We start from the raw sequence: 22,610 nt of genomic DNA on the forward strand, positions 1-22,610 counted from the left end.
CAGGTTTACAATATAGTGAGTTAATATTTGTATACATTGTGAATTGATAATTACAAGAAGTCTAGTTTCTGTCATCACCATATAAAGTTAAATAATATGCAATATAATATTGACTATAGTCACCATACTATACATTATATTCCCATGACTTATTTATTTTAAAACTGAAAGTTTGTGCCTCTTAACCCCCTTCTTCCATTTCTCCCCACCCGTCTTGCCTCTGACAACCACCAATTTGTTCTCTGATTATGAATTTTGTATTGCTGTGTGTTTTAAATTCCATATATAAGTGAAATCATATGGTTCTTTCTTTGTCTGAATTATCTCACTTAGCATAATACTCTCTACTTCCATTCACATTGCTGCAAATGGCAAGATTTCATTATTTTTTTATGCCTGAGTTGTAGTCTACATAAACTTTGTTTCTATACCTTGGCTAGGCTAATAATGCTGCAGTGAATTAGGGTTGCATATATCTTTTCAAATTAGTGTTGTTGTTTTCTTCAGATACTACTTAGAAGTGGAATTGCTGGATCATATAGTATGCCTGTTTTTAGGTTTTTGAGGAATCTCTGTCTTCCATTGTGGCTGCACCCATTCATATTCCCACTAACAGTTCAGGAGGGTTCCCTTTCCTCCACATCATTGCCAAATCTGAAAAAGGTTGATAATAGCCATTCTGATAGGTGTAAAATGATATCTCTTTGTGGTTTTGATTTGCATTTCCCTAATGATTAGGGACATTGAGCATCTATGCATGTGCTTGTTGGCCATCTATATGTCTTATCTGGCAAAACATCTATTCAAGTCCTCTGCCTATTTTTAATTGGATTTTTGTTGTGTTGTCTTTGTCTTTTATTACAGTCTTTGTTTTAAGGTCTATTTCATCTGATATAAGTATAGCTACCTAAGCTTTCTTTTGGTTTCCAAAAGTTGTAACAATTCTTTATGTATTTTGTGTATTAACTTCTTGTTGGATACATGATTTGCAAATATCTTCTTTCATTCAGTATGTTGCCTTTTTATTTTGTTGATGGTTTCCTTCACTGTGCAGAAGGTTTGTAGTTTGATATAGTCCCATTTGTTTATTTTTGCTTTTATTGCCATTACCTTTGGGGTGGGATCCAAAAAGCTATCCCCAAGTTCAATGTCAAGTTTACCACCTGTGTCCTCTTCTTGGAGGCTTAAGGTTTCTGGTCTTATATTCATCTTTAACCCATTTTGAGTTAATTTTATGATATAGGATAATAGTCCAGTTTCATTCTTTCGCACGTGGCTGCCCAGTTTTCCCAAACTACTTATTGAAGAGACTGCCCTTTCCCCATTGTATGTGCTTGGCTCTTTTGTCATAAAATGACCATATATTGCATGAGTCTATTTCCGGGCTCTCTATTCCATTACATTGCATTTGCTTTTATGCCCAAACCATACAATTTGCATTACTACACATTTGTAATACAGCTCAAAATCAGGGAGCTTGATACTTCTAGCTTTGTTCTTCTTTTTCAAAAATGCTTTGACCACTTGAGGTCTTTTGAGGTTCCATAGAATTTTAGGATTGATTGTACTATTTCTGTGAAAAATGCCTTTGGGATTTCCATAAAGATTGCACTTAATCTATAAATTACTTTGGATAATATGAACATTTTAAAAATATTAATTCTTCCAATCCATAAGTACAGAATATATTTCCATTTCATTGTATCTTCAATTTCTTTCATCGGCTTTTTTGTAGATTTCAGTGTACAGGTCCTTCACCTCCTTGATTAAATTTATTCCTAGTGATCTTACTCTTTTTGAAAAAAATATAAGTGGGGTTGTTTTCTTATTTTTTCTTTCTGATAGTTTTTGTTAATGTATAAAAACACAACATAATTTTTTATGTTCATTTTGTATCCTGCAAATTTGTTGAGTTTTTTAAATTAGATATAACATTTTTTTGGTGCAGTCTTTAGGGTTTTCTATATATAAAATTATGGGGGCTTTTTTGCAAATAATGAGTTTTACTTTTTTCTTTCCAATTTGGATGTCTTTTATTTCTTTTTCCCGCCTAGTTTTGGGTAGAACTTCCAATATTACGTTGAATAAAAATGATAGCAGTGGGCATCCTTGTCTTTTACGTGACCTTAGAGAAAAAGCTTTCAGATTTTCACCATTGAGTATGATATTAGCTGTAGGCTTGTCACATATGGCCTTTATTGTGTTGAGGAATATTCCATCTATATCCATTTTGTTAGGTGTTTTTATTATAAATGGATGTCAAATTTTGTCAAATGCTTTCTCTGTATCTATTGAGATGGTCTTATGACTTTTATCCTTCATTTTGTTAAGGTGATGTTATCATGTTGATTGAATTGGAGATATTGAACCTTCCTTGCATCACTGGAATAAATACCACTTGATTGTGGTGTATGATCTTTTTAATGTATTGTTTAATTTGGTTTGCTAATATTTTATTGAGGATTTTTGCATCTATGTCCATCAGGGATATAGGCCCATAATTGTCTTTTTTGAGGTGTTTTTGTCTGGTTCTTGTGTTAGGGTAACACGAGTCTCATAAAATGAGTTTGGAAGCATTTGCTTCTCTTCAATTTTTTGGAAAAGGTTGAGAAGGATAGGTATTAAATTGTCTTTGAATGTTTGCTAGAACTTACCAGTAAAGCCATCTGGTCCTAGACTTTTGTTTGTTGGAAGGTTTTTGATTACTGATTCACTCTCCTTGCTAGTAATCAGTCTACTCATAGTTTCTATTTTTTCTTGATTAGGTCTTAGAAGAATCTGTGTTTGTAGGAATTTTTCCATTTCTTCTAGGTTTTCTAATTTGTTGGTGTATAATTAATTTCTTGATCTTTTGTATTTCTTTGGTATTATTTGAAACTTGCCCTCTTTCATTTCCAACTTTATTTGTTTAAGCCCTCTCGCTATTGTTCTTAGTGAGTCTAGCTAAAAGTTTTTCATTTTTGTTTATTTTTTCGAAGAACTAGCTCTTAGTTTCATTGACCTTTTCTATTGTCTTTTGGAATTTTTTGAGCTTCCTGGATCTGGATGTCTGTTTCCATTTCTAGGTTAGGGAAATTTTCAGCCATTATTTCTTCCAATAAGCTTTCTGTTTCCTTCTCTCTCTCTTCTCCTTCTGGGACTCCTATTTGTGAATGTTGTTCTGCTTGATGTTTTCTCATAAGTCTTTACTTTTTTTAATTTTTGCATTAAAGTATCTTTATTTTTTTTTCTTTTTGCTGCTCTGTTTGGGTGAGTTCCACTGCCCTGTCTCCCAAGTCACTGATCTTTTCTTTTGCTTCATCTACTTTGCTGTTGAACCCCTCCAGTATATTTTTCAGTTCAGTTATTGAATTCTTCAACTCTGTGACTTCTGTTTGTTACTTGCTTATATTTAACATCTCTCTATTGAAGTTCTCTCTGTGTTTATCCATTCTTCTCCTGAGATTGGTGAACATCTTTATGGCCATTAGATTGAACTCTTCCTCAGGTAAATCATTTATGTCTGTTTCATTATGGCTTTTTTTCTGATGTTTTATCTTATTTCACTTGGTACATATTCTTCTGTTTCTTCATTTTGCTTGGCTCTCTGTATTTGTTTCCCTGAATTAGGTAAGACTTCACAGGAAGACTGAGAGTGTGTTTTAGTCCACTATCTGTGAAGTGCCCTGGAAGTGATAGTCAGCTGATAATTGTCTCTTTGATTGTTTCAATCCTATAGGGCCCAGAAACATAACCGCCCCTAACCACTAGAGCCAGGCATTCAAGAAGTGTCTTCTGTATGGAGTGTGTGCAGTGGGTGCACTTACTTGCTTTGGTGGAGCTGTGTGTGGGGGGGGGGGTGGGGGGTGGGCACCAAGCTGGAGCAAGCCCACCTGCCAGGTTTAGTGGGGCAGGGCCATGGGGAACTGCTGCTTTTAGCATAGTGAGGCTGAGGGGGAGCACCAGTCCAGGCAAGTCCACCAGCTAGGATTAGTTGGGCAAGGCTGCAGGAGAGCACAAAGTCATGACAAACAGAGCTCACAAGGTAGAATGAGAGCGCAAAATGGTGTCTGCCAGCACCTCTATTGTCAGAGAGAATTCCTTGCCCTTGAGAAGAGGCTCTAAGGTTAGCCAATGAATCTCCTTCACATAGGGTCTAGGCACTCTTCAACTTGATGCTTTTGTGCTGGGTCCCTAGGAAAGTGAGTCTTTATGTGGGCCCTTTAAGAACAGTGTCTCAGGGGGTGCCTGAGTGGCTCAGTCAGTTAAGTGTCCAAATGGTGATTTCAGCTCAGGTCATGATTTCACAGTTGTGAAATTGAGCCCCATGTTGGCCTCCACCCTGAGTGTAGACTCTCTCTTGGTATTCTTTCACTCCCTCTCTTTCTGGCCCTCCTCTTCTCTCTCTCTCTCTCTCTCTCTCTCTCTCTCTCTCTCTCTCTCTCCTCCCTCCCTCCCTCCCTCCCTCCCTAAAAATAAATACATAAACATTTTAAAAATACGAGTCTCAGTTTCCTACTGCCCTTTTGGTCTCCTACACACAAGTCCCTTTGGTTTTCAAAACCAAATATTTTGGGTACTCATCTTTTCAGTGCAAACCCCAAGAGCTAAGGGTGTCTGCTGTGGACTCAAACCCCTTGCTCCTCAGGGATATGCTCCCCAGCTCTGCCATCCGTCCTGCTTCAGGGTCATGACACAATGGGGGGAGTGGGTTTTGACTAGACTCCATCTCTGCCTCTCCTACCCATCTCGATGTGGCCTTTTTACCCTTTGTTGTGGAGGGGCTGTTCAGCTAGTTTTCAGGTGTTTTTCAGAGAGATTTTTTCTATAAGTAGTTGTAAATTTGGTGGGCCTGTGAAAGAGGTGAGTCTTCCTACATTGCTGTCCTCAACTGTCCTCTTGATTTTGCCTTTAATAAGAATTAAGTATTGAACTAGCATGTTATCAAATGTTTGCTACTCTTTTTCTAGGGTTACCAGCTGGACACTGGAATAAAACTCTGTTAATGGACTTCCTGTTTCAAACATAAAAGGATGCAGATATTTTAACCTGCAACAAGCACAAAGAAACATATTTTTAGATATCTGTTTGTGGTATTGCAATTCTTTCTAATATGTTAATATTTTCTAAAATATAAGCTCTCTAGTATTACAAATTATTTTTCTATTAGCACAACAAACTTTCAGTGAAATTCTCATTATAGATATACAACTCTCAGTTCCATTTCTTATAAAAATTCTTTTCAAAGTATCTTCTTTCTAATGCATAATATTCTTGGCTGGAGAAAGAAAAAGTCTTATTAGGAAAAAGCAAAATAATATCTTTCCTTGTGGAAGCTTTCTAACACTTAAAACTCATAACTTCATTTCCTCTGCCTCTAAGCTACACTATGTAGAAGTCACTCCTAGTAAGTTATAATTAGACATGTAGGATAATTCTAATGATGTCTTACAACTGATGAAATCAGTTTCAGCCCTGTCTACCACCTGATTACCATGGAAACCATTGCTGGCCAACCAAGTAATTCTGATCAAAAGGAATTATTATTAATCCTCCTAGTATATGTTGGATAGGGATTTGCACAGCTTTTGTTAAAGTTTCTTGTGGAGGCTGAAAGGTCCAGTAAGGGTAAATATTAATTCTTAATGTGCTGGAGAGCAAGAATGGCTTAGTCTCTATGGGGCACAACTGGCTCTTGGTAAATCAGATATTAACAGATTATAGGATCAGCCTTGCACTACCCAGGGATTAGAGATAAACAGGTGAATTTGTAGAGGAGGAAAATAATTTCTAAAGCTGGCTTAACCAAGTCATTGCCTTGTCAAATTGGAATTTAAACAAGAAAGACAGAATGAACAAGAATTAGAAATTTGTTAAATAAAAAGGATGCCTGGATGGCTCAGTTGGTTAAGAATTCTACTCTTGGTTTTGGCTCAGGTCTTGATCTCATGGTTTGTGAGTTTGAACCCCATGTAGGGTTCTTTGCTGACAGTGTGGAACCTGCTTGGGATTCTCTCTGTCTCTCTACCTCTCATCAATCTCTCTCTCTCTCCCTCCCTCCCTTCCTCCCTCCCTCCCTCCCTCTCAAAATAAATAAATTAATTTTAAAAAAGAAATTTGTTAAATAATATTTATGTAAGTCCCAAGAAATTGAATGATAACACTCAACAGTTTTCTCCTTCTTTGCATAAGTAAATACATGAGATGATGTGGAGGATGATGACTAATGTCTAATGAGAGGCATAGTGCTGCATAGGGATCTTTTTTATGTATCTACATCAAGATATTTATCATGCTATATTGTGCACTTAAAAAATGGTTAAAAGAGTAGATCTCATGTTAGGCATTCTTAACTCATTAAAAATGCAGACCCAAAATAAAATAAAATTTAAAAATCAGACTTGACATAATAAATACTGCCAAGAACTGAAAACAAGCTCTTAATTAAAAGAATCATCACGCAAACTCATGTCATGTAAAGTTGTGACAAAACCATAAGTGTTTCCCAAACTCTCAGTTTATATTCCAAGACTAAAAAAAAAATACATGAAAACCAGGACTATTAGTTATGTTAGCATTTTGTCACTATTAATCATGAACATTTTAAAACTCTTTTGTCTCACTGGTTTGTTCGTATTACAATGAGTGTATGGAAGCTCAAGATTAATAGCAATGTGAAACTAATTCATTCAGACCAACTGAAACTTGTAACCTTGAAAAAATGTCATAGTTTTTACGATTATGTCAGAATTAGAAAGATATACATTCTTTGACCAATTAAAATCCATTATCAATGACGACTAAAATTGTTTCAGCATGTTGGCCAAGGAATGAATGAGTTTGTTTTGAAATGCTCATTAAGTATATGGTTTTGTCTTAAATCCATTTTTTGTGAATGATAAGATAAAACCAAGCCATTATTTTCTGAACTGTTTCTTGGCCACTCTTACCTTGAATGTTACTTTACATATTTCTTGTCTGTTTTAGTTTTCTGGTGTGTGTAGTTAGCCCCTTGTTTTGCTCTTGTGTTGGCATTCAGAAGGAGTCAGAGGGTTGAACTGGCACTTGGGCCATGCATTTTTGGCGTGCCCTGATTAAACATGTTAATTTCTGCAGCTGTGTAAACTGAAAAAGGAAATATCATGTGGATGTGCCTGGAATTAGGAGCTACCATTTACACCCTTTGCTAACTTAATAAAGCTAATTGTGAAGGTAAATTATGTCTATTTAATATGGATTTTTTTGGTCAACAGTTAATTCTCAAAAATCTGAAAAGAAATAATGTTATGGTGAGCAGAGATGCCACTATGGGAGTCCAAACAATTTCAAAACTGAATTAATCATTATCACTAAACTAGTATTTTATACTAATAATACCTTTAAAGCTCATGACAAAATGATTTAGATCAGATAAAATTAATGAGCAACAATCTAAAGAATTTATTCTTTTAGGCAATTCCATTCAAGTAGTTCTCATTAGTCTGAAATCTAGAATTTACATATTTGAATAATTAAAGTATTTTATATATTTCATAAGCTATCCCATCCTTCAAGAGATCATCCATTTCTTTGTTACCCTAGATTTATTTCATTACATCCTTTTTCCATGAAAAGAATGCTGGTCCATGACCTAATGAACAAGGAGGAGAAATATTTTTGAACATTTCTCCAACTAATTAATTAAAGAGCTGATTTAACACTAATTTTTGTCTAGAAACCTCTGTGGTTTTATGTAATAGGAAGAACATATATCCTCTCTTTGAAAGACTAGAGTATGCTGTTTTATCCCCACTTTTCTCCCATTTTTCTTAAGAATGCATCTATATACTTTGGGTATTGTCCAGGGACCTTGGTAGTGATCTCTAACATTTTAGGTATATACTTTCTCGGGCAGCCATTGCAAGGTACTCACAGGAGAGTCAAAGCCAATTGCTGTCGGTAACAGCCAGTTTTGATACAGTCATGCTTTGTCACTAGATAAGAAAGTTTCTAGAAGTAGGAGGTAGAATCCTTCCCCATACCTTTATGTGGTTGGAAAACATAACAGGTAAATTTATGGTGTAGATACAATCAGATACATTTGTCTAGCATTAAGTTTAGATTAAGGACCCAACTAGTTTATTCTACTGGAGTAATGTTTTCAAATTTGCTATTTGCATACGTAACCTGGCAGCTAGGTGTAATCTAAAGATATATAAAGAAATGGTTTTAAGATTTATAATGTAAAAACCTAGAAACCTGTAGAGTAGAAAAGAAATGTAGTACTGAGAAGTCATAAAACATGCACTGCTTCTACCCAGTTTTTTTTTAAAGATACTTTTAGTGTTTTTCATTATTCACCAATGATTATTCTTTTCCTCTTTTAATTCATTAAAATAAAAACCCTAATGAGTTTAGTGAATATATAAAGTAATAAAATATGAAAGAACTGGCTTAATGTGGTTTTTGTTCTGAAGATCATTTTTATAAAGATAGTTTATTGGCTTTGGAAACTCTGTCCTTGCATTTATGAATTTCAAAACAAACCCCTGAAGTTAAAACACTCTATGCCTGTATATATTTTTTGAAATATCTTTTAATAATTATTTAAGAGAAACCAATTCTGTTAGAGTGGAAGAATTTATTTAAAACGTATCTTGCTTTGCAAAGTACATGCTAAAATTAAACAATTTTTGCTTCAATGTATTTTTAGGTGGTTGTCCTAATAACTTACTGCCCCTCTTTACAACACAAAAATATTAAAATAGACAAAAAACTCACCCCAGTCTCTTAGATTTTCATTGCTTTGAGAATACAAAATTTGTCTTTAGCTCTGGTGGATACTTGTGAAAACATTGGCAATATTCAGACTTGTTAATGCAGCTTGTCTGCCCGTACCCATACAGGAAGTACTCCATTCGCCAGAGATCGTACAAATAACACACTTCACTTGCTGGTGAAGTCACATCCAAAGAGTGGTTTTAATGTTCTAGAGATGTAAATGGAGTGTATGGTAGAATGGCAATAAAAAAGCAATTTCATTTAGGAAAACTCATTTCTTAGTGTATATCCTGCAAAGGGATATTGTTTGATTAAAATAAAAGACATTAAAATTCAATAAAGACAGGATGATCATGGCTGAAGAAAGTTGAGTCATTTTAAAGTTAATTATGCTTGCAGTTGATCTTGTGGCTGTGTGGCTGATATATGTGATGTAAATCTGTATGTTTCCTTGAAATCATATCATATCTCTATGTTGGATGCATGGAGGAACATGCTGGCAAAGAAGAAAATTTTTTAAAAGGCACAGAAAATAAGAATAAGAACATGAGAGGTTCTTTACAAGAAGAGGTTTGAAAATAATGTTCTGTTAGATACATTTGTCACACATTTTCATTAATGAAAGAAGAAATGCAAAAGAGCTTATACCAAGGATGTAGAAGACCTGGTCTATTTGAATCCCACTCCATCCATTTGTTACCTATGTGCCTTCAGACTTGACTTCACGGCATTCTGAATTTATTTTCTCATCTATAAATTGGAGCTGATGGTGTCTGTTCTACATATATCATACTGCAAAGAACATAAAAGCTTTATATACATTGTGAAATTAACCTATTTCAAAATATCTTTATTAGTCTATAGTATTTATAAATGTAATATTCGTTACAGAAATTGATTTAACTCTTGAAGTCTCCGCCAAAATCTAAAAATTATTTCTAGACATCGAACACAAGTTGATAATAAATTAAGCAATGGCCTAATTTCTTTTAGCAGTGGTTTGGGCAGTTTCTCCTATAAATCAAAGTAGCAAGTGACATCAGCATTGGTATATATGCCTCTTGGGTCAAAAACCATAAATGCACAAGGGAAATTATGAGCCATTCTTTTATGACAAACATGCAAGATCTCCTGATACAATCATTACTGCATTGGCTGAAGTTGGCCTGCTTGTAGCACATGAAGGTATACATATATACCAACTGTTGGTGGAATAACTCACATTACGTGGAGAGAAATTCATTCAATGTAAAGAACTATTCATCAATTATGCCATACGTTTAAGAATCCTTACTGCTTTTTTTCTTTTTTACCTCAATGTGACTAGGCATTTTATCTTGTATGATATTTGTTTACCTCAAGGTAAACTTTAATTTCCTCAACAAATGTATACTTGAGAAATTAAGGAGAAAGTATAAACTTACGTATAGACTATAATGGGTTGTAGAGTTGGATTCAAAAATAAATCTTCTAACCCTTTATTAACTCCCTTAACATAGTAGAGCTGTGATAGCTATTTGGTGGCACGAAACCAATTTGAACCTCATGAAAGCCATGGACGACTTCAAAGGATTTGGTGAGAAACTAAAAGGGATGTGTATACAAAATTTTGTATAAATTATAATAGGCCCTGAGCCCTTCCTCTATGAATAAATCGTGTGGAACAATAAGCTCTTATTTTAAAGAATAAACCCTAACTAGGATCTCTCAATTTAAAAAACAACAACAACAAAAACAATAACAGCTGTGGCAGCCACTGTTTATTGACTGATGACTGCATGAGAAGCAGCATACTTTACATGTATTTATATTTTAATGAGCTAAACAAAGATACTATTATATTACTAACCACATTTCATAAATGAGGTAAGTGATATCTATACACATTAAATTTCATCCCAAGTTCATGCAGATAAGAAATAACTATTTCAGATAAAACTCAGGTAAACTATGGGAAATGAATTAAAGCAGTTCCTGTTTTGAAGACACGATGTTGGGCCAGGAATGAGAAATAGGGATGTTCCTAAGGAAAATGGCAACTCCACACTGAAAATCTAAGAAGGAATAGGTGTTTAATCTTATGCTGAGTCACAATGTTTGTACAGAATTTTCTGTATAAATGTTTCTCCTTGATCTTGGGTTTCAAACAGACCCGCTTACTTTTGTTTAGGATCAGACTGTCCAGATTATAAACGTGATGGGGTATATTGAACCAAATGTTTCAGTACTGGGCAGAACTATCCTTCCTCATCCTCCTTGACTATTCATAGCTACCTTTCTTACTGAGTTGGTTTCAGTGCTAGTATTTTAGGACATGCTTGCTGTTTTGATAACCCCAAATCTTAATGACTGAACACAATACCATTTATTTATTCTTATATCACTGTTCAGAGTGAGTCTGAGATGAGGTTTTTTTGTTGTTACACAATTGACTAGGTCTTAGACTCCTCTCTCAATCCTTTAACTCTTTCAGACAAGTAGAGAGATATGGAAGAGGGTCATGTGGGATTTTATGGGTTGGGACTGCAGATGATGAATAACACTCAATGCACACATTGCATTGGTCAGATCAGTCACATATCTGCTATCCACCAACAGGAAAGAATGGGAAAGTTTTCTTAATGAATGCCCGGAGGAAAAAAAAAATAGTTTTGTAAATAATTAACCAGACTTCCATTTTGTCCTAGAACGGTTTCCTGGTTGAAATAAGCTATCAACAATTATTTAGCATGCCTTCCCTTACTAGTGCCTAAATGAATAGGATACGTGGTGGGAATGCCCAGTTCAGATAAAATAATTTGCTTCTGATGTCAGAGTGGCCAGGATGCTCTTTTTTTTTTAATAAATAAACTTTTTGTTAAAGTATAATATAGTTAAATAAAAATACATAGAAGTGTATTTGCACAAACTGAAAACAACCACATAAACAGTGCCCAGATCAAGAAACAGAACATAACCTCCATCCAGAATTTCTTTTAGGGGTCCCTTCCAATTCCCTTTTAGTACATGTCTTGTGGTGAACATATGTGTGGAATTATTTTAGGGGTATACATAGGAATGGAATTACGGGGCATAAGACATATTTATTATTATTATTATTATTATTATTATTTATTTATTTGTTTGTTTGTTTGTTTTTCAGCTTTAGCACATACTGCCAAGCCAAGCAGCATTCCAAAGTTGTTAATGCCAATTTACATTCCCACCTACAGTGCATAAGACTTCTGGGTGTGCTACATGCTCTCCTCCTTGGTATTTTATGTCTTCTTCATTTTGGCCATTCTATTGGCATATAAACTATTTCACTGTTATTTTATTCATATGTTCTCAATGGCTAATGTTAGTAAGCATCTTTTTCAGTCACAAAATGTTCTGATTTATGTGATGGGAATCCCACTCCTAAATGTTATTTTTTTCTGTTTAATTTCAAATTATGTCTTGAAAATTGAGAAGGTGCCATTGTGTTTTCTCTCCCTTGTTTTTAACAAGATCAGAATGCAGGAACTATCCACAGGGTGAGATCTGCATCCTAGATTGTAGTTTTCTCATCATGGAGGAAAGTGGTAACAGGGGACCTGGTATGTTTGATCATAATTCCTTTACTGTACACCAAAGAGAATTACCTATTGTCTATTCTCACCTGAACTTGGAAGGAAAATGTTTTATCATGACTGTTTTGCCATTCCTAAAATCTTTAGCTTCTGAAAACAACGTTCATTTGAAGAAATCAGTAAGAAAAATCTAACACACCATTGAATGGAAATTGCTTATAAGCTTTCTCTCTTATAATTTTTCTTTCACTTCAAAAGAGATTACAATCATATGTTATATATGAGTTTAAGCAATTTAAAGGTATGGAACCTAGGCCTGTATTATCTTTATGTCAAGAATTATAACAGTTTAATTGAAATTAAGGCACAGTTTAGGTTTCCATACTCAACTGGATATGAAAGAATGACCTCAGAGGTGAAGTTAGTATACCATGCTGTGTTCAGAAACAGAGTTCAGGATGTAGATGTTGAACTGAACAATCCAGAAGCAAATCTGGGAGGCCTAGAATTATTTTTGGAACCAAAAATGGATAAAACCCCTAACGGTCTCCAACACTACAGAGATTATGATGACTATCCCCATATGTAATTTAAATTAAGATAACACTGAGCCATAAAACAAATATAAGAAAATTTAGCAAAATGAGGTTTATTATTATGGTTACCAGGCAATGATTTTTGTGTCCCAAATTACTTTGAAAAATAATGCTGTTGCTTTTCTGACAGTCCTAATACTGTCAAATCTGTGAGCTATTAGAATGAAGAGTGAATCTCTGGTATCCAGGGTCCCACGATAATACTAAAGAGAGCACTAGAGAAAAACATCTTCTGGCTTCAGACATTGGTTCCATTAGGATCTTCCAGTGTGCCTCTGCCTTCAATCATGGGCTCCTAATACAGGATTTCTCTTCTTAGCTATTCAGCTTTTTGTGAATATCTGTGAATGATTAAAACAGAAACATCTTGTAGTTCATCCATTATTCTCAGGCAATATATAATCTCTCTAGTCTCTGCTTTGTCTTAATGAATTCAATTTTAATGAATATTATGCGAAAGTACTTTGCTATATATAACATTAAAGCCTTAACGTGTGAGTGAACATGAAATGGGTTAATCTTCGTAAAGTTATTAATACATCTTAAAGTATTATCACCACTTTAACATATTAGTGACTTCCATACTCTGACTTGGCTCATGTGATAAGAAAGCAATTAGAATACTACCAATACAAATATTATGATAAGAGTTTTATATTGAATTACCAGCTTTGATAAAACCCTGGTAGTTTCCATTTAATAACTGATTTATATGCTGTAGATAATGTACTAATATCCACTATGGACATGATATTTAGGTAATCATGTATCCTGTTTTTCTTTTTTCCAAATGTATCTCCACCTAAAAGGAACGGGTTATAGACAGAGCTCCTTTGTCAAAAGCACAATAATTTATAGTTTTACTTAATTCTCCACTCACAAATAATGATTAATTTTACCAGCTACTTTCCTAAACTTATTTGCTATCACCCCCCAACACATCCTGCAACACAACTTATTTTTAAACAATGAGCAGTCTTCCCAGCCCATATAATGAATTCCTTTGCACTTTTGTCATCTTCCCAGAATGACCTTCTTGACTTGTGGTTTCCACATTCCCGATTTCTCCTTTCAGTCTTAAATCAAACCTCACTTTCAATGTGGCCTATACTGATTTCTAGGCAGTCAGACATTTCCTTCTTTGGACTCTCCTAGCACATTTTTTTTTTCCATGCTCCATTGTAGCATGTTTGCATTACTATTGAATTATTTTTATAGGTCACTCTCCTTCTTATAGACTAAGAATATGATTCATAGACTCCTACTATTATGGCTGGCATATCATGGAAACATTCATAAGTGTTTTTATGAATGAATGACTGTGTTACAGTTTAGCTTTAGAAAATAGCTTACAAATGAAGTTAAAATGTTTGAGGGGCACCTGGATTACTCAGTCAGTTGAGTGTGGGACTTTTGATTTTGGCTCAGGTCGTGATCCCAGGGTCATTGGATTGAGCCCTGGGTCGGGTTTTATGCTGAGCACGGAGCCTGCTTGAGATTCTCATTCTCTCTCTCTCTCTCTCTCTCTCTCTCTCTCTCTTTCTTTCTCCCCCTAACCCCTCTTGCCTACTCACATTCTCTCTCTAAAATAAAATAAAATTTAAAATAAAACATTTGACCATTATTTTCATTTTATATCAATGCCATTTTAAAACGTACATATATTCTAAATTCATGGAATTTTTAAAAAATGATGGCAGTTTTTACTACTATATTTCAATTTTCTTGGCTTTCTTCATACTTTTATCTAGTTGACAAGCATTGATCACCATTATGTGCTACACACTGAATTCTACTAATGATGCAACAGTGAACAAAACTGAGAAATTTTCCACTTTAATGTACCTTGCTTTAGAGTCAGGGAAAAAGGAACACAAAAAAATGAATATGTGACATATGATGTCAACCCAAGAAATGCACAGCTGCTTTGATTAAGTTTAAAGGACAATTCATTTGAACTTAACTTCTAAACACTGAAATTCGACTGAGAATATGAACAAAAATTATCTGATACATTGTGTTTTCTATGTAAAATCCAGAATGCTTATACCTGATAAAATGCCCTGGATATTTGTCAGTTTAAAGAGAATTGGGGAGATTTATGTGAAGATCTTGTCGGAAAAATGAATCAGTATCACACAGATAAAGTTGCCTTCATTACAGATTTGATCCAATTCTTGAAATTTTCAACCATTTTCACAGACTATCTTGATAATTTTGTATTTTATATATTTCTATTGTCCATATACACTTTAAATTAGAGTAACATTGGATCCAACTCTATCAACACTACTGTATTTAGCCCTTAGGTCTAAAAAATTAATTGTTGCCTCTTGACCATAGATAATATCTATCTGATCATGCTGTTGGTTTCAAGCAAGATTATCCAAACAAGAGGTCAGTTAACATGATTGAAATAAAGATCCAATTGTGAAAGTCTAATTAACACTCTTTCTTCAGTTTTTACTAGGACAAATGCTTATTTGACTAGCTCTGCAACTTAATATTACATCTACAAAAGAGAGCCTTCTAATTTAAGAGTATATAAAAACAACAAAATATATTTTACCTAACTTAAATGTGGGCAAATTTGAATGGAACCAAGGTTTGAATGATATTGTTAATACCTAGCATATTAATACATGAAGTGTGATATTTTGTATTGGATAATAAGCATTATAACATTACAACTGATTATAGCTCAGGTTCTCAACTCCTACAAACCAATTAAGAGATACACTTTAATATGAATACATACATGTGTTTAAATGTATGTCAAGAAAAAAATTTGTTTCCATAGCATGTGAGTTGTTCATATTAGCATATAGGCATTATTCTCTGGTCTCTAGGTCTGTTTATGAAATAGATAAATAGCTTGAAAAATAAGTTTCTCATTAATTTTCAATTACGTGTTAATTACGGTAATTTTTACGAGAGCATTTTTGTATGTTAAGTTAGATTTAAAAATCTGATGAAAGTGAGGGAAGATTAATTGCTTAGTAATCATAAATACAAAAATGTGAAAACTCCAAAGGCACTAAAATTAAACTAATAGTTAACGTTTATTCTTTTATTTTTTTTTTTTTTTTTTTTTTAAATTTTTTTTTCAACGTTTTTTATTTATTTTGGGGACAGAGAGAGACAGAGCATGAACGGGGGAGGGGCAGAGAGAGAGGGAGACACAGAATCGGAAACAGGCTCCAGGCTCCGAGCCATCAGCCCAGAGCCTGACGCGGGGCTCGAACTCACAGACCGCGAGATCGTGACCTGGCTGAAGTCGGACGCTTAACCGACTGCGCCACCCAGGCGCCCCTACGTTTATTCTTTTAATTAACATTTGGCAAACTTGCTATTGCAAGTTAGTGTGATATAATTTAGTTGATGAAAATTATAATTGACATTTAATAAGTGTGTTGATTAAAATATATGTTGTTTTGTCTTCCATTTCAAATGACAATTACCTGCTTCAGCATCCCTTTCATTTCACAGATTAATAAGAACAATAGAATTTTAATATTCTTCTGGCCCCGGGACTGTTATTTATATGATTTATACTGCATAGGATTTTCCCAGTACAGAATTTACTACCTTGTAGTAAATTAGGCATCTTCCTAAGGGCATTGAGCCGTATTTTCCTGGTGTGCACGATCTATGCCCTGGGAGTAATTGAGGCACATTGGGAGCTGTGTGAACTCGTACGGACCAGTGGGGTGCTATTTACTAAATAACTACTTAGACTAGATGGTAGTCACCATTTCTTCCTCATTCTGAAGCTATCATTTTTATTTTCCAAGCACTAGCTACAATTCTGCCTCCTTGCTTTCTCGTGTCTTCCGTCCCACGTTCACCTGTGATAGGAACATGTAGTGGGCCACAGAGCGCTAATACTGAGAGGGTCCTGACAGCTGAGAAGGGCGGGATCCAGAGTAGGAATTTCTCTTCTATCTTTTCATCTCCTCCAACCATCTTTTCCTCTTCTTTGCTTTCTGTAAGGATTGATGAAAAATTAGTTTTCCCACCACATTCATTAGTCTTTTCCTTTGTAGTCTGCGTTTTTCTTCCTGCTGCATCCTAGTACTTAAAGAGGTCTCTGTCCAACTTACCTTTCAGGACAAGACATTAGTTCATCTAATTTTACTAAATATTGCATATTTTAAAATTCTAAACAATAGCTGTCATGAAAAAGAATTTTATTTAAGGACATCAACCGTGTTTTTATAGTTAGAGTAAAAACTGTGAAGAATTGACTACTATTGCTTTGAAAGTTTTCATTCTCTACTTGCCTCAGGTAAATTAACTCAAATCTCAGGTATCATGTTGTCATAAATTCCCAGAGGCAGTTCTAAGCAACCTTCTCATCTCCTATTCTATCGGCCTGTTGGATTTTCATGATACATTGTGCATATTAGACCTGGCAATGCCATAATATTCCATTTGATTCAAAACTTCTGTGTAGCTAAGGTTTACCTAAATATAAACATTTGGCTAATAAATATTATCTCCTTTATTTTCTAATATTTTCTTGAACTCAAACTTTTCTTGAACTTACTTACTTACAAGTAAGTAAAAAGAATTTGCTTAAATGAAACATGTTTCCCTATATATAAAAGAAATTTCACACAGAAGAAAACTATACCATTAATATCTTTGAAAATACAACCAACAGAAAAAAATCTTGCCATTTGAAGCATATTCCTTGAAACTATTTAGAATTACTAAATTGAATGTAACAAAGTAGTATTGTTAATCATCAAAACCAACACTTTTAGAAATCTGCCCGTTGACCAAATTGGCTTATCATTTCACTGGTCTTGTTTCTGTAGTCTATGAAAGCATAGAAAGGAGCATGATGAAACACAAACCCTAATAAATCTCAGAAGTCATTACAATGCTGTTGCCCATGTTTTTGCAAGGTTTTCTTTTTAAAGTCTCTCTGCCTATCACCAGTGCTTTTTAAGCAATCACTTAATGTGTTTGTAGGTATCTTGGTTTCAAAATATAACATATTGAAATGAAATGTTTTTAGTTCTACTTTAATTTTGCTAAAGATTTTAGTCAGCATGTATTGTTAAACCATTGTATGTTCATGTTATACAGGAGAAAACTAATATTTGATTAGTAACGTAGTAAGAGCCTTAAGAAGATCTATTAATATTAGATATGCTGCATGTCCTTTATGGACTTACAATTCTAACAAACTGTATCATTGATAAATAGACATAAACACTGAACAGTTTGAATAGGACCAAGCAGCATAGTGGAATAAAAACAGATTTCTTTGAGTTTTGGTCTCTTCTCTACCATTTGCTAGCTTTGTTATCTTGATCAATCTGTTTAGCCTGTTTGTATTTTAGTTTCCTTTTTATAAAATGCAAATATTAATACTTATAACATTGATATGCTAATTAAATTAGCATATAGAGAGTACTTTGTATTATTCCTTACACATAGAAGATGCTAAATACATTTTAAATCGTCTTGTTATGAGTCAAAAAAAACCCTCAAATTTTTCTTCTTTGAATAAGAATGTGTAGTAATAGGAATTTATGCACAATTATAGAAGCAGATTTGAGCTGAATAAAAAATTATTCTGGGGCATTTTGGTAGCTCAGTCGGTTGAGTGTCTGACTCTTGGTTTCAGCTCAGGTCATGATCTCGAGTTCCATGAGTTTGAGCCCTATGTTGGGCTCTGTGCTGGCAGTGTGGAGCCTGCTTGGGATTCTCTCTCTCCCCCTCTCTCTATACCCCTCCCCCACTCATGCTGTCTTGTTTCTCTCAAATGGATAAATAAACCTATAAAACTTATTCTTCCCCTTTCCTCAGACCGACATACATACACTATCACCACAGTTCTTCAGAAGGTGTAATTGGTAAGATGTACAGATATTGTAGTTTTATTTAAACAAAGTGTTCAAACTGACATTATCCAAGTATGCCTTATTGCTAAACTGTAGACTTGCAAATTTATTTGTGAATCTGTGAATTGCTGCATCCAGTCTCCTTATGACTTGGGAATTAACAGTTCAAATTTCTCCCGAACTTTGAGAGGAGGTTTTTTTTATGCCTACACCCCAGAACTTTTGTGCCTGTGTCTCACTTTGAGCCGCTCTAAAACTGTAATACTTACCACATTATATTTTAAATGACTGTTTACACGTATAGCTCCCTCCAGTTCATTTAGCAACAGTCCAAGACTCTGCTATGTGTCGGTGATAAAATGAATCAAAAATGTTTATTGTTATCCCAGAGGCAATAGCAGGGAATCACAGAGAAACCCTTGATGGCAGGACCCTGTCACCATGTTGTTGTTGCCTGGCTACTAACACAGGGCCAATGTCTTTTCCTGTACATGTACATGTTTGCTGAATGAATGAATGAATATACTGTTACTCCCTCACTGGAAGAATTTAACAACATCTTTAAAAATGCATACTCCACTGTCCCTTGAAGAGAACACTATGCAGAGCCAAGATTTGCAGCTGGAGGAAAATAGAGGACTAGTTTCACTCTTTCTTACTCTACTTTTAGCTTAGCCTATTCTTATTCTGACCCAAATTTATTTTATTTATTGATGTCGAAATATGCCCTGATACTATGATCCCATTTTTTTAAAAAAAAAAGTACAAGTTTGTCTGTCGTTAATATAGGTGAATATAAACCACCTGTCATTGTGTGGTTGAATTAAGAATAATCTTTATTTCTCTAAATGTTTGTAGTAAACATGTATTACTTTTAGAAGTAGGAAAAAATAAGCTATTTTTAAAACAGAGAAGTAACTCGGACTAGAAATAGAATGTATGATGGCCAACGGGTCTGGATTTGTGCCCATCTACATACAAAAGTACAGTTTCTAGGAATGTTATTTATCCTCTGAGGCACACTTACCTCATGGTGAGGAGGATGAGTCGATGAAGGTACATTTGATTTGCCTCACTGGTATTTGCATTCCTCTGAATAAGCCCTGTAATGCTAAGGATGATCTGGATTCTAACATGCTAACTTCACGATCTGTGCTAGTACCTTTAACAAAATGTCCTTGACTATCAACAGCAATCATTGCTGTGAGCTTGTCTGCTAGTGATTCAAACCAGTTGACCTCAGTCTTAAGAACTTTAAAAATAACCAGAAAAAGTTTTTTTTTCCCCTTCTCTTTAGCTACAGGCCATTGTTCTGTGTCCTTATATCTTTTGACATACGAATGATGTCCTTCCCTTAGTCACACGGTTACCTTGAAGATATTTATAGACCGAGTTCAGATCCCTCTGAGGGAGCTCTTCAGTTTGCACTCTTCAGGCTCCATGTTTTGTATCCTCCAAACCTCCTTTGTAACATATTTATTCTGGCAAAAATGTTCTGTATTAAAAAAATTTTTTTTTGGGGGGGGGTCTATTTTTCTTACCTACTGTGGGTGCAAAACAAAAAAAAAACAAAAAAAAGCGAAAAAAGAAATGCAAAAACAAAAATCAAGTCACACCAGGAGATTTTTGTGGTTCACATAGTCATCATTGCGTATTACATAATTTCTCCCACCCCCACTCCTATTTGTATTGCTGCTTCTTCAGGAAATGACATTGGCTTGTTTCTCCCCATGCACCGAATTCTTTTGTGTACATTCTTATTAATCCCTTTTGCTTTCCTCAGATGTGTCATTCTTTAAATGCTTTATTTATCTATGGTCTGAGTGTAATCTTATATTTTGCTAAATTGCAGTCGTATCAGAATAAATTTTACTGTATAAACATATTTTGCCACAAAGCAAATAGGACACAGTGTGCATTCTTTCTTATTTCAGGTCACCATTGTAAAACTGCGTGTGCTAGAACTAATTTAATCATATGCATGCTACAATAAAACTAAAGTTCTCTTCCCTCTCTTCTTTATTTTAGATCCGATTGTACACAATGAAAATGTGGCTATGAATCCACCAAATGTTTAGTTATTTTTATGTATAGATTTATTTTTCACAAATTTAACTTTCTTTAAATGTTGAGGCATATCTTAAAAAGATTGATATGTTAATTGCTGTCAGGTCTGAGCTAATACTCCATTTTTATTGACTTGAAATGATTGGTAAAACAAGAGCTGAATTTAATAATACAATTGATGAAAAGGAAGAAAGACTATCTGGGAATGATATAAGCCCATTAACCCTAGATATCTCGTACATGCATTCAGTCACTCAGCATCTATCCAGTTGATATATATAAATATAAATTTCAATCTTTATCATAACTCTATAGTAGTAAATTTTTTTTTCTCTACTTGGCCGAGGAGGCAGCTGAGGATAAAAAGATTAACTTTCCTAAAATGTGTATTAGCACTCTACTGTCTTTTACATTTCACTACATTTGCAGACTAATGTTTGTCAATAAAACGATGACACAGTTCCAAGGTCTGTCCTGAGGGAGTTCAGAGTGCTACAGTTTTACATCCATTCTGTATAGTCCCTTGCCAAGACCTTGATCTAGTTTCATGGGACTATAAGTCAAGCTTGCAGTAAAAAGTTTAGCAATTTTTGTATAAAGGTTGTGCAAGGACATGTATTGTTCCTTATGACCTTTGTTAATATTTCTAATATGGTTATTATTAATTTAAGATAAAATTTTCTGACATTTATAGATTCACTGATTGCGATTTTTCTGTATCTTTTATGCATTGGGTTATACAGAATGAAATCAGACATTTAAAAAAGATTGTAGACAAACATGATCCACCATCTAATATGGAGATTCATATACAAAACTTCCACTGAACTTTTTCAAAATATCAGCAAAAATGGGATAGCTAAAATGCTACTACTTATAGCCAAATAATGTTTTGAATACAAATATTTTTACAATAAAGAAGAGAGAAAATTATCAAGCTTTAGCTTTCAAGTTTACTTAATAATGTTTGATTACCTCAAAATATATAATGCTAGTTCTCCAGTTGTATTCTTTATATGTATTGCCATTTTTACTGAGCTTGGTTCATTTTCTTTCATCATCATCAAAAAAACACATTTACTGAGGGTGATCCCCCTTGAGCTTACCATGAAAAACACCTGTGAAGTAGAATATTCGATGCCAAAGTCTCCCAAACTTGGTTGATGGGCTTCTTTATAAGACTAGGTTCATCCAATCCTCAATGAACCACACTTAAAAAAAAAAAAAAAGTGGCTAGGAAAGGTATATTTTACATTCTCAAAATTTTTAATAGATAAAGGAAGCCATTCTGTGAGGATGCAACTCAAATGGAAATGGGGCAGTTACCCAGATTTTATTCCTGGGCTCCTGACTTCCAATTTACAACTATGACAAGAACAAACTTTCCTATCTGGAATTCATACAAAACATGAATCTATGTAAACCAGTGAGCTGCTAGTTTCCCACACATGAGATTGGATGGATTTGAAAAGACATTCATTTGTAGACAAATAAAAGGGATATAATAGCAAACAAGTCAAGTAACTAAACAAGCTTCATTTTGCCAATGAACGTGCAGGCAAGAGGTACTATAGATAATCAAGGATTATGCATTAGGACTTAACTGTTACGATAGTGATACAGCTTTGTATTGAGAAGTATTTACCATCTATATTAAACAATTATTTTTCACAGATTCATGGCATACATTAGTAATTTAGAAAATTAGTACCTTTACAAGTGGTGGGTTTTTTTCTATTTGCGTAAAAAAGCATTTTGTTAATCTTTTCAAAGCAACAGTGTCCAATTTTCTGATGTTG

General features: G+C 34.3%; 1 protein-coding gene across 10 annotated transcripts in view; it reads left to right on the plus strand.

Moving 5' to 3' along the window:
• Positions 1-22,610, plus strand: part of PCDH9 (protocadherin 9) — a 919,043-nt gene that overhangs the window by 776,372 nt on the left and 120,061 nt on the right. For 2 of the 10 annotated variants that reach the window (XM_053898898.1, XM_053898901.1), the window contains one exon: positions 4,950-5,198. The exons of 7 other annotated variants lie outside the window; for them this stretch is intronic. In XM_053898898.1, the coding sequence (XP_053754873.1) occupies positions 4,950-5,008 (59 nt within the window). In that variant the 3' untranslated portion in view covers positions 5,009-5,198. Of the gene's footprint in view, positions 1-4,949; positions 5,200-22,610 lie in introns of those variants that run through there. One more of the 10 variants, XM_019415585.2, reaches the window with a different exon arrangement.

This window comes from Panthera pardus, unplaced genomic scaffold (assembly GCF_024362965.1).
Source record: "Panthera pardus isolate Hobbes unplaced genomic scaffold, ASM2436296v1 HiC_scaffold_1, whole genome shotgun sequence".
Taxonomy (NCBI): domain Eukaryota; kingdom Metazoa; phylum Chordata; class Mammalia; order Carnivora; family Felidae; genus Panthera; species Panthera pardus.